The following is a 13,652-nucleotide window of genomic DNA, read 5'->3' on the forward strand; positions in this document are numbered from 1 at the left end:
GGCGGAGGAGGACTATAAAGGAGGAGAGAGACGGCATGCACCAGGAACATCTATGGGGAACATCTAAGGGGAACATCTGTGCAGCCCCCAAGAAAGCCGGCCGGCGGTGTGCCGCTCCCCTGCGGAAGTGGGGAATGTGGCCAGGGGGAACTGCCCTTCCACGGAGGTGGAAGGGATAGTAGCCAACCCGGGAAGAACCAGCAGCAAACCCGGGGAGGGCCGAGCAGACGAAAGAACAGCGCAGGGTCTTGTGTTGCTCCTCCACGAAGAGGGGGAGCGACATAATGGTGCCGTGACTCGGATATGAAGCCTAGGCAGGGTTTAGTGTCGTTCCTCCATGAAGAGGGGGAGCGACATAATGGTGCCGTGACTCGGATATGAAGCCTAGGCAGGGTTTAGTGTCGTTCCTCCACGAAGAGGGGGAGCGACAGAATAGGACTGTTTTAAATTCTCCAACTCTGCATATCTGTTTACCTCTCCTTGGATTTTGAAATTTTTTCTTCATGTCTTTCAATGTGGATATCCTATATGAGATTTATGATCATTGTATATCTCCATTGTGGTGTATCATCTTCAATCAATATGAAATTATTTATTCTGTGTGCTTTGTGTTCCCATGGTCTAATTTCAGTATTGCTGCCTCTACTTGGCAGATATATTTGCCAATATCTTTAATTGTATCTTTGGATGACAGTGTGATTTACCTTTATAGAAAGTAAATAGTTTTGTCTCTTCTGTTGGGAAACAGTGTTTTTTTTTTTTTTTTTCTTCATACTGTTTGTTGAACTCTTTTACTTACTATAGGGTTAACTATACAGTCATTAAATAAACTGGAAATAGATTTTTGTAAAATTAAGACTGGGAATGTGAGAGGGAGGAGCAAGAAGGGTTGGAGCTTGGGTGGGAGGGAGGATGGGGCTAGGAAGTATTGCTATGTTCTTAAATCTGTATATATGAAATACATGAAACTTGCATAGCTTAAATAATGTTTTAAAATATCTCCCCCAAATAAAGTAAATAGTTTGATTGATTTCTATTTTCTCCAGGCTCTATAGCCTTAATTCTTTCATAGGGGAACTTGAGTTTTTTTATATTTATTGTCATACAAACTGGTAAGCTACTTTTTCTGTCATCTGTTTCTTTTGCTCTTATCCTTCCATGTTACTTCCTTGCTTTTCTTCCTTTTCCCGTCTCTTTATGTCTTCACTTTTTCACCCTTCCAATTTGCTGCCTTTTTTCTTGTTTTGTTATATGTGTTTTTCCTGTTCTTTTTTGTTTTATTGTAAGATAGAGCAATTATCTTTGTTATAAAAATAGTCTCTAAAAAACTAAACATGGTGCTGCTCTGAATAAAATATGATGAAGATATGAAAATGTTTTACGTTTCACTTGTAAAATCCAAATTTTTCATTACTAGGAAATTCTAAGAGTGACATTGTGTGAAGGTGGCAGACTTCTTTAGCCACCACATATAACCTAGAGACTCACACTAGCCTTGCTGAATTTGGGATAAAAACTTTTCTTTTGTGGCAACAACTTTATCTTTTATAAGGAGATGATAAAGTTTTCTCATGTTTCCGAATTTATGATGGTCTGTTATTATCCTCTTCCTGGGCACAGAGAGAAAGAAATCAAAGACCTTAAACTTGTTTCATTGTTGAAGGGTATTTCCACATATTTTCATTAGTTTGGCAGGTTGTATCTAAGCTCTGGAAATGGCAGATGAAAAGGCAGTTTTGGAAGAGCTGAACGTACATTATTATACATAAAATTCAATGTATGAATAAGTAGAGCACAGGCGATTTTTAGGGCAGTGCACTATTCTGTTTGATGCTATACTGGTGGATACATGGCACTATACGCTTGACAAAATTCATACAGCTGTATAATATGGAGTCAACTCTAAAAGGTAGATTTTAGAGAATTATAATGTATCATTTCAATTCACTAATCACAACACCATATCACACCAATACTGGATGTTAATAATAGGAGAAACTGTTGGGGGATCCATGGGAATATTTGAAAATTTCTGTATTTTCTCCTCAAGTTTTCTGTAAACTGAAATTACTCTAAAAATATAAAGTATAATAATTGTTTAAAAACCAACCTTATCCCCTAAAGGCATTAACCTCTATTCTAATAATGTCATAGACTAACATTTAGGGCTTTACCAAAATTAATAGTTACCAATATTTATTTGAAAGGCAGAGCAACAAAGAGAAGGGAGATATTTCTCCTGATAGTTCACCCTCCAAATACTCCAAGCTGAAGCCAGGAGCCAGGAATTTCATCTGGGTCTCCCATGTGGGTGGCAGGGGCTCAAGTACTTGGGCCATCTTCAGCTCCCTTCCCAGGTGCATTAGCAGGAAGCTGGATCAGAAGCAGAACTGCTGGTACTCAAACTGGCACTCTCATGGGAAAATATGGGATGCTGGTATTGCAAGTGTTAGCTTAACTCACTACTCCACAACGCTGGTCTCTATCAGTATTAACTTTTTCATTCCATGAAAAATACATATTTCTCTATATTTACATTTTTTTTTTACTTTCTCTCTAATATGGATTACAAACCACGGGCCAAATTCAGTCCAAAGTCTATTTTAATAATGCCAATGAACTTGGAATGGTGATAACATTTATTTTTCCTTTTTTTTTTCTTTAGTAAATATAAATTTCCAAAGTACAGTTTATGGATTACAATGGCTTCCCCCCACCCATAATTTACCTCCCACTCACACCCCTCCCATCTCCTGCTCCTTCTCCCATTCCATTCACATCAAGATTCATTTTCAATTTTCTCTATATACAGAGGGATCGATTTAGTATATATTAAGTAAAGATTTCATCAGTTTGCACCCACACAGAAACACAAAGTGTAAAATACTGTTTCAGTACTAGTTATAGCATTACTTCACATTAGACAACACATTAAGTACAGATCCTGTGAGAAGTAAGTACACAGTGACTCCTGTTGTTGACTTAACAATTTAACACTCTTGTTTATGGCATCAGTAAACTCCTTAGGCTCTAGTCATGAGTTGCTAAGGATATGGAAGCCATTTCAGTGTGCTGACTTCGATCTTATTCCGACAGGGTCATAGTCAAAGTGGAAGTTCTCTCCTCCCTTCATAGAAAGGTACCTCCTTCTTTGATGACCCCATTCTTTCCACTGGGATCTCACTCACAGAGATCTTTCATTTAGGTCCTCTTTTTTTTTCCAATAGTGTCTTGGCTTTCCATGCCTAAAATACTCTCATGGGCTCTTCAGCCAGATATGAATGCCTTAAGGGCTGATTCTGAGGCCAGAGAGCTATTTAGGACATCTGCCATTCTATAAGTCTGCTGTGTATCCTGCTTCCCATGATGGATCATTCTCTCCCTTTTGGATTCTATCAGTTAGTCTTAGCAGACACTAGTCTTGTTTGTGTGATCCCTTTGATTCTTAGAACTATTATTGTGGTCAATTGTGAACAGAAATTGATCACTTGGACTAGTGAGATGGCATTGATACATGCCACCTTGATGGGATTGAATTGGAATCCCCTGGCACATTTCTAACTCCACCATTTGGGGCAAGTCCGATTGAGCATGTCCCAAACTGTACATCTCCTCCCTCTCTCTCTTATATTTAACAAGGTTCACTTTTCAGTTAAAATTTAAACACCTAAGAATAATTCTATGTTAATTACAGAGTTCAACCAATAGTACTAGAACAAAAAAAATACTAAAAGGGATAAAATATTACATTGTACATCAACAGGACAAGGGCTGATCAAGTCACTGTTTCTCATAGTGTCCATTTCACTTCAACAGGTTTCCCCTTTGGTGCTCAGTTAATTGTTGCTGATCAGGGAGAACATGTGATATTTGTCCCTTTGGAACTGGCTTTATTCACTCAGCATAATGTTTTCCAGATTCCTCCATTTTGTTGCAAATGACCGGGTTTCATTATTTTTGACTGCTGTATAGTATTCTATAGAGTACATGTCCCATAATTTCTTTATCCAGTCTACTGTTGATGGGCATTTGGGTTGGTTCCAGGTCTTAGCTATTGTGAATTGAGCACAATCAACATTAATGTGCAGACAGCTTGTTTGTTTGCCAATTTCATTTCCTTTGGGTAAATTCCAAAGAGTGGGATGGCTGGGTTGTATGGTAGGGTTATATTGAGGTTTCTGAGGAATCTCCAGACTGACTTCCATAGTGGCTTAACCAATTTGAATTATCATCAACAGTGGGTTAGTGTCCCTTTTTCCCCACATCCTCACCAGCATCTATTGTTGGTAGATTTCTGAATGTGAGCTATTCTTACCGGGTTGAGGTGAAACCTCATTGTGGTTTTGATTTGCATTTCCCTGATTGCTATTGATTTTGAACATTTTTTCATGTGTCTGTTGGCCATTTGGATTTCCTCTTTTGAAAAATGTCTGTTGAGGTCCTTGGCCCATCTCTTAAGTGGGTTGTTTGTTTTGATGATGTGGAGTTTCTTGATTTCTTTGTAGATTCTGGTTATCAACCCTTTATCTATTGCATAGTTTGCGAATATTTTTTCCCATTCTGTCGGTTGCCTCTTCACTTTCCTGGCTGTTTCTTTTGAAGTACAGAAACTTCTCAATTTGATGCAATCCCAAATGTTAATTTTGGCTTTGACTGCCTGTGCTTCTGGGGTCTTTTCCCAGAAGTCTTTGCCAGTACCTATATCTTGCAGGGTTTCTCCAATATTCTCTAATAATTTGATGGTGTCGGGTCGTAGATTTAAGTCTTTAATCCATGTTGAGTGAATTTTTGTGTAAGGTGAAAGGTAGGGGTCTTGCTTCATGGTTCTGCACATGGAAATCCAATTTTCCCAGCACCATTTATTGAATAGACTGTCCTTACTCCAGGGATTGGTTTTGGACCCTTGATCAAATATAAGTTGGCTGTAGATGTTTGATTTCTGGTGTTTCTATTCTGTTCCATTGGTCTATCCATCTGTTTCTGTACCAATACCATGCTGTTTTGATAATAACTGCCTTGTAGTATGTCCTGAAATCTGGTATTGTGATGCCTCCGGCTTTGTTTTTGTTGTACAAGATTGCTTTAGCTATTCGAGGTCTCCTGGGCCTCCATATGAATTTCAGCATCATTTTTTCTAGATCTGAGAAGAATGTCTTTGGTATTTTGATTGGTATCGCATTGAATCTATAAATTGCTTTTGGGGAATGGACATTTTGATGATATTGATTCTTCCAATCCATGAGCATGGAAGATTTTTCCATTTTTTGGTATCCTCTTCTATTTCTTTCTTTAAGGTTTTGTAATTTTCATCGTAGAGATCTTTAACGCCCTTGGTTGAGCTTATTCCAAGGTATTTGATTGTTTTGGTAGCTATTGTGAATGGGATTGATCTTAGAAGTTCTTCCTCAGCTGTGGCATTGCCTGTGTATACAAAGGCTGTTGATTCTTGTGCATTGATTTTATATCCTGCTACTTTGCCAAACTCTTCTATGAGTTCCAATAGTCTCTTAGTAGAGTTCTTTGGGTCCCCTAAGTAAAGAATCATATCGTCTGCAAAGAGGGATAGTTTGACTTCTTCCTTCTCAATTTGTATTCCTTTGATTTCTTTTTCTTGTCTGATGGCTCTGGCTAAAACTTCCAGAACTATGTTAAATAGAAATGGTGAGAGTGGGCATCCCTGTCTGGTGCCAGATCTCAGTGGAAATGCTTCCAACTTTTCCCCATTCAATAGGGTGCTGGCTGTGGGTTTTTCATAGATTGCTTTGATTGTATTGAGGAATGTTCCTTCCATACCCAATTTGCTTAGAGTTTTCATCATGAAAGAGTGTTGAATCTTATCAAATGCTTTCTCTGCATCTATTGAGATAATCATATGGTTTTTCTTCTGCAGTCTGTTAATGTGGTGTATCACATTGATTGATTTGTGAATGTTGACACATCCCTGCATACCAGGGATAAATCCCACTTGGTCTGGGTGGATGATTTTCTTGATGTGTTGTTGTATTCTATTGGTGAGAATTTTATTGAGGATTTTTGCGTCTATGAATTTGGGAAGACTCCCTCTTTTTCAGTTGTTCTGAATAGTTTGAGAAGAATTGGAGTTAGTTCTTCTTTAAATGTCTGGTAAAATTCAGCAGTGAATCCATCTGGTCCTGGGCTTTTCTTTGTTGGGAGGGCCTTTATTACTGTTTCAATTTCTGTCTCAGTTATGGGTCTGTTTAGGTTTTCGATGTCTTCCTGGTTCAATTTAGGTAGGTTGCATGTGTCCAGGAATGTACCCATTTCTGATAGATATCCCTGTTTGCTGGCATACAAGTCCTTGTAGTAATTTCTGATGACTATTTTATTTCTGTGGTGTCTGTTGTTATGTTTCCTTTTTCATCTCTGATTTTATTGATTTGGGTCTTTTCTCTTCTTTTTTTAGTTAGTTGGGCCAATGGGGTGTCAATTTTGTTTATTTTTTCAAAAAACCAGCTCCTCATTTGGATGATTTTTTGTAATGTTTTTCTTGATTCAATCCTGTTGATTTCTTCTCTGATTTTAATTATTTCTCTTCTCCTACTAAATTTGGGTCTGGTGTGCTGCAGATTTTCTAGATCCTTGAGATGCATTGAAAGCTCATCTATTTGGTGCCTTTCCAATTTCTTGATGTAGGCACCTATTGATATAAACTTTCCTCTTAACACTGCTTTTGCTGTATCCCATAAGTTTTGGTATGTTGTGCTGTTATCCTTGTTTACTTCCAGAAAGTTTTTGATTTCTCTTTTGATTTCTTCTATGACCCAGTGTTCACTCAGGAGCATGTTGTTCAATCTCCATGCGTTTGCATATGCTCTAGGGATTCCTGAGTTCTAATTTCCAACTTTATTCTTTTATGGTCTGAGAAGCTGCATGGTATGATTCTAATTCTTTTGAATTTGCTGAGACTTGCTTTATGGCCTAGTATGTGGTCAATCCTAGAGAAGGTTCCATGTAATGCTGAGAAGAATGTAAATGCTTTCTGTGTAGGATGAAAAGTTCTGTAGATATCTGTTAGATCCATTTGGGCTATAGTGTCATTTAAATCTACTATCTCCTTGTTGATCTTCTGTCCTGTTGATCTGTCTATTTCTATTTTTTTTTTTTTGACAGAGTGGACAGTGAGAGAGAGAGAGAGAGACAGAGAGAAAGGTCTTGCTTTGCCATTGGTTCACCCTCCAATGGCCGCCGCGGCCATTGTGCTGCGGCCGGTGCACTGCGGCCGGCACACTGCCCTGATCTGATGGCAGCAGCCAGGTGCTTCTCCTGGTCTCCCATGGGGTGCAAGGCCCAAGGACTTGGGCCATCCTCCACTGCATTCCCGGGCCATAGCAGAGAGCTGGCCTGGAAGAGGGGCAACCGGGACAGAATCTGGCGCCCCGACTGGGACTAGAACCTGGTGTGCTGTCGCCGCTAGGCGGAGGATTAGCCTGTTGAGCCGCGGCACCAGCGATCTATTTCTGAGAGTGGAGTATTGAAGTCCCCCAGTACTATTGTATTGGGGTCTAAGTCTCCCTTTAAGTCCCTTAACAAATCTTTTAAATAAACCGGTGCCCTGTAATTAGGTCCATATACATTGATAATCGTTTTATCTTCCTGTTGAATTGATCCCTTAATCATTATATAGTGCCCCTCTTTGTCTCTCTTAACAGTTTTTGTGGTAAAGTTTATGTTGTCCGATATTAAGGTGGCTACGCCCACTCTTTTTTTCATTTCTGTTGGCATGGTTTATCTTCTTCCAGCCTTTCACTTTCAGTCTGTATGGATCTTTGTTGGAAAGATGTGTTTCTTGTAAGCAGCAAATAGATGGGTTTTGTTCCTTAACCCAATCAGCCAATCGGTGTCTTTTAACTGGACAGTTCAGGCCATTAACGTTCAATGTGACTATTGATAAGTAGTAACGTTGCCCTGCCATTTGCCAAAGATATTTTCTAATATATGCTTTGAATTCCCTGTGATCTTTTGCTGTGAGGTTTCCTTCCTTTACCTTCTTTCATATTGATGACCGTGTTTCTGTGTTTCTGTGTGTAACACATCTTTAAGCATCTTTTGCAGGGCCGGACGAGTGGTGACAAATTCTTTCAATTTCTGTTTGCTATGAAAGGTCTTTATTTCACCTTCATTCACAAATGATAGCTTTGCAGGATATAATATTCTGGGCTGGCAGTTTTTCTCTCTTAATACCTGGGCTATATCTCGCCATTCCCTTCTAGCCTGTAGGGTTTCTGATGAGAAGTCTGCTGTGAGTCTAATTGGAGATCCTCTGAGAGTAATCTGACATTTCTCTCTTGCACATTTTAGGATCTTTTCTTTATGTTTCACTGTGGTGAGTTTGATTACAACATGTCGTGGTGAGGATCTCTTTTGGTCATGTTTATTGGGGGTTCTATGAGCTTCCTGTACTAGGATGTCTCTGTCCTTCTCCAAACCTGGGGAGTTCTCTGCTAGTATCTCACTAAAAAAGGCCTTCTAATCCTTTCTCTCTCTCCATGCCTTCAGGAACTCCTAGAACCCGAATGTTGGGTTTTTTAATAGTATCCTGTAGATTCCCAACAATATTTTTTAGATTTCTAATTTCCTCTTTTCTTTGGTTTGACTGTATACTTTCCTGTGCTCTGTCTTCTAAGTCCAATATTCTCTCTTCTGTTTCACTGACTCTGTTTTTAAGGCTCTCTAATGTGTTTGTCATTTGATCTATTGAGTTCTTCATTTCATTTTGATTTCTCTTCACTATCACACTTTCCTGTTCTACTAGTTTCTGTGTTTCATTTTGATTCCTCCTTAAGATTTCATTTTCTCAAAGGAGATTTTCTATCCTGTCCAGTAAGGAATTCTGTACATCAAGCATTTGTTTTTGAAAACTTCTAATTGTTCTTAGCATAAAGTTTTTGGAATCCATATCTTGCATTTCTTCCATCTCATCATTTTTATAATCTTGGCTTGGGGTGTCTTGTTCATTTGGGGGTATCATAATGTCTTCCTTGTTCTTGTGTCCTCAGTTTCTGTGTTTGTTGCTTGGCATCGTGGAGATATTCTTTGGATTCTTCTTCCCTCGCTGTGGTGTTTTTTCTTGTTATACTATTGAAGAACCAAAGTGACTCCATTTTTAAACAATAAAAAAAGCAGCCTCCATTTCCCATGGCAGATCCAGGTCCTTGTAAAAGCAGGCATTCAGGCATTCCAGAGATATCATAGCTTACCAGGGACAGCTAGCTCGGTAGACCAAGGACAGCACAGTAGAGATTGCTGAACAAAATAACTCCCTGTGCCCAAAGCTTCCGTGCTGTAAGCCCCCGCTGTAACTCACTGTACCCAAAGCTTCCATGCTGTATGTAACTCTTTTTTCCTGCTTATGTAGCCCTTTTTTCCTTTAAAAGTCTCCCAAACAAAGACCAGGTCTCACTCCTTCCTCTGCTGTGCCGGTTGGTTGGATGGGGTCCCTGTCGCGGCTTGTACTCCCAAATAAACCTTGCTTTTGCAGTTTGGTGTGATCTACTCTCTGAGGGTCTCTGCGGGGATCTAACTATCTGGGCACAACATATTTTTTGGTGCCCAACACTATGACTGTATTAAGTGGACTGTCTGCTTTGGATGGAGCCTTAGAGGCTTGAGATGGGTGTGGCCTGAGAGCTCTGCTTGGTTCCTCAGGGTTAAGGGTGTGCCAAAGGTGACACTCCCAGGTTAGACGTGGTAAATCTCTCTCTCTCTTTCTTTTTTTGATTCAAAAGGGAAGTAATTCCACACAGCTGAGCCAAATTGGAGGTAGTTAGCAGGCGAATGATATACCCACAGGAGCCAGAGATCGGAAGCTCTTTCCCAAGGACCACACAGGGAATCTGTTCTGCCCTCAGTGTGGGCTCAAGTTCTCCTGCAGTCTCCCACTGGGTTGCCAAGGTTACCGAATTGTAGCATCTCTGGAGAGTACTCAGGTGAATTCTGTGAGTTCTCTCCCCCACCGTCTCTTTTTTCACATTCTCAGTTCATTAGCACCACACATTTACTAGGTCCTAATCTCCTATTATTTCACCCCCCACCCCCAGACTCAGGTTTTTCTGCTAGGCTGAGGGCTGGTGGAGACCTGAGGTCGCCCTGCTTATGACATATGTCCAAAATGGCACCTGCTCTTTGTCTTGCTCACCTTTGAGAGGTGAGCGGAGAGAAACTCCTGTCCGTATCGGTCGCTTTTTTTTCCTCTCTCTTCTACTTAGCCTGGTGAACTTTTCCCCATGGGGTTTCAAGCCTCGTTCCCTCTACTCTCCTCTTTCCACTTGCCCGCCAGTGTCTTGGGCTATTGAGGTTCGGCTCACCTCACGTTCCAGCACTGGTGTGTTCATTCTGCAGCTGGTGTCCCGAACTGTGGGCTCCCACGCTCTCCATGCAGGTCCACTGTGAATCACTCGTTCTGGAAGAGTTTCCTCTGCTGTTTCTTCCCCTACTCTTCCTTGAACCTGCAGTATCTCCACTTTTATTAAACTGTGTCTTCCCGGACTATCAGTGTGCTCCCTTCCTATTCTGCCATCTTGCTGCTCCCTGGTGATAACATTTTAAAAGATTTGTTAACAACAGGAGTCACTGTGCACTTGCTCCCCATGTAGGACCTCTGTCCTTAATGAGTTGTACGATGAGAGTTAACAGTAAAACTTGTCTTCAAACAGTGCTTTATACTTTGTGTGTCTGTGTGGGTGCAAACTGTTGAAATCTTTACTTAGTATAGAGTTGATCTTCTGTATATAAAAATAATTAAAAATGAATCAAATCTTAATGAAGAATGAGAGGGAGAGAGAGTTGGAGGTGGGATGCTTTAAGGGTGTGAGGGCAGGTTTGGGGGAATAACCACTATAATCCAAAAGTTGTACTTATGAAATTTACATTTATTAAATAAAAGCTTTCTAAAAAAATAAAGGATTTGTTAAAAAAGAAAGGAAGGAAGGAAGTTGGATATACTTAAAAAAGAGAAACAAAGAACATCAGTATGTAAGAGACAGTAGGAAACCTGTAAAGTCTGTAATATTTGTTGTATACCCCTAAAGAAAGTCAAATTCTATTTTTTAGTTTTAGATTCATAGATCTTGGATGATATTTGCTAATTTCTTCCTAAGTCTTTTGCTAGCTTTGAAATATAAATAATATTTAAAAACTCTAGTTTTGTTCATTGGTATTATATATGAAATACCATTTATTTTTATATATTGACATTGTATGCTGGCTCCTTATAAAATTCACTTTTTACTTCTGGTAGTTTGTAGAATCCTTGGGATTTTCAGTGTACACATGTTTTCTATGAACAAAGATAATATTCTTCAAAATAAATTATCTTTTTATTTTCATTAAGGGCCTAATGGAGGAAAACAAGGTTCAAATAACTGTTTTAAATCCTAAGTCTGTCACCATGGGTCAGCTGTATGGACAGTTTGATTTAGTGTCTCATGAGTGGTCTGATGGGATCCTTGCCGTCAGTTTTAGAGCATTTGCCTCTTCAGCGGTAAGAACTAATACTTTTATATGCATATTTTTAAATGTTATTGCCTTGTGATCAATTTCTGACTTTTTCAGACATTTTAAACAAACACTTATAGTGTATGAATATTACTTAGAAGACATAACTGGATAGTGTGGTAGCATTTCTGTGAAGGACAGTCTTAGCACTTACAGAAATGCCAAGGACCATGGCAGAAAGCACCTTTGGCCTGGGGCTCTACGAAAAGGGAGCAGGAAGCCAAAGGACAGGGCAGAATATTTCTGATTGCCTTCTCTCAAGCTAGATGGTCCAGGAGGGAGATTATCCAGGTAACTTGGCCCTTTTGCCTTTTCAGAGGTGTTCTTCCTTTTCCCACACTTTGAGCCACTACTGTTGTCATCCACACTGAGTGTTATATAACAATGCTTAGAGAAGAAATTGCACACCTTTATAAAATGCTATCTTGAAAATTCTGATCCTTGCCTTCCATTGTGCTAGGGAAAGAATGGCTGCCCTGTGGAAAGCCACAAAGTAAAGAATGTGTGAGCTGCTGGCTATTCTGAATGGGAGAAGAGGGGAGCACTTAACTACTGCTGGTTTATTCTGCAAGGTGGTTGTTGTCTCCTCTCACAGTAGAAAGGTTCTCAGGCCATTAGGTGTTAATTCAGTTGCCCTATTTCAATAAGTTCTCTGTAGTGTTACTACATGGGAGACAGTTTCCTAAGACTGGTAGTGTAGGAAGAGGGTGCATGCTAGAGGCATTTAGCTTATAACTATTAAGTCATTCTTTATATAGATGTCTTTTTTAAAGATTTATTTATTTATTTGAAAGGCAGAGTTACAGAGAAGCAGAGGCAGAGAGAGAAAGAAAGGCCTTCCATCTGCTGGTTCACTACCCAGATGGCTGCAATAGCCAGTGCTGTGGTGATCCAAAGCCAGGAGTCAGGAGCTTCTTCTGGGCCTCCCATGGGGTGCAGGGGCCCAGGGACTTGAGCCTTATTCTACTGCTGTCCCAGGGCATAGCAGAGAGCTGGATTGGAAATCGAGCAGCCAGGACTTGAACCAGCACCCATATGGGATGCCAGCACTGAAGGTGTTGGCTTTACCCGCTATGCCACAGCACCATCCCCTATAGGTCTTTTCTTTATTCTGATTACTGTAATTCTAAATTTGGTGCTTTTTACCCAATTAAGACCCAGTAGACCATGACTTATGAGTCAATGGTGTAATAGAAATTTCAGCTCTGAACTTATGAGAAGACCTTGGACAATGAGTAACATAAGGATTGAATTTTATGGGTCAAACATCTTGCCCAGTATCAAGGTTTTCTGATAATTTTGAGGATAAAAATAATCATGAGGCAAAAATGAAGCTCTAGTACTATTGATGTTGTATCTTTTGTTCTCTCTTGCCACAATGGACACCTTCTAGCTCAGGATAACACGTGAAGTCTCTTACACAGAAGTAATTATGAGATATCTCTATAATCAATTATATAGCATGTATTAGATTTTCCAGGAAGTTATGTCCCATAAATACTTGATCAAAGGGAGATTAGTTTATCCAAAGTCACATAGCTTAGAATTAGTAAAGCAAAATGAAAAGGCAAGGTCCTTCAGACAGTGAAGTTCAGTATTATTTACTTAGCAGTGTTGCCTAAAGAGATGGTGAACAGGCATGGGGAAGTCCACAGCCCAGGGGCAAATTGGTCTTGAGGTAATTACCAAGGCGTAGGTTGACTTGAGCTAGAGACAGACCAACTGTCCCATAAATTAATGAGTCGGCTTTAACTATGACTTTCAAATTAATTAATTAATTAACCTTTTTAAAAAAGGATGATATTGTATTTCTGCCTCGTCCATGGCATAAATAGGCTTTTTCAAATTAAAAATACATGCACACAAACTGTTGAAAGCTTTACTTAGTATATGCTAAATTGATCTTCTGTATATAAAGATAATTGAAAATGAATCTTGATGTGAATAGAAGAGGGAGAGGGAGCGGGAGAGGGGAAGGTTGTGGGTGGGAGGGAAGTTACGGGGGGGGAGGGGGAAGCCATTTTAATCCATAAACTGTGCTTTGGAAATTTATATTCATTAAATAAAAGTTAAAAAAAGAAAAAAAAAACACATGCACACACACACACACACTCTTTATTCAAAGAGTGCCTTTACAT

At 39.6% G+C, this 13,652-nt stretch overlaps 1 protein-coding gene across 1 annotated transcript in view; it reads left to right on the forward strand.

Annotated features, from left to right (window-relative positions):
- The window catches only part of DNAH7 (dynein axonemal heavy chain 7), a gene marked incomplete in the record, with an annotated part of 367,056 nt that overhangs the window by 180,469 nt on the left and 172,935 nt on the right, over positions 1–13,652 (forward strand). The window contains 1 exon segment of the mRNA XM_070070446.1: positions 11,351–11,500. Coding sequence (XP_069926547.1) covers positions 11,351–11,500 — 150 coding nt within the window.

The sequence above is a fragment of the Oryctolagus cuniculus genome, chromosome 3 (assembly GCF_964237555.1).
Source record: "Oryctolagus cuniculus chromosome 3, mOryCun1.1, whole genome shotgun sequence".
In the NCBI taxonomy this organism is placed as follows: Eukaryota; Metazoa; Chordata; class Mammalia; order Lagomorpha; family Leporidae; genus Oryctolagus; species Oryctolagus cuniculus.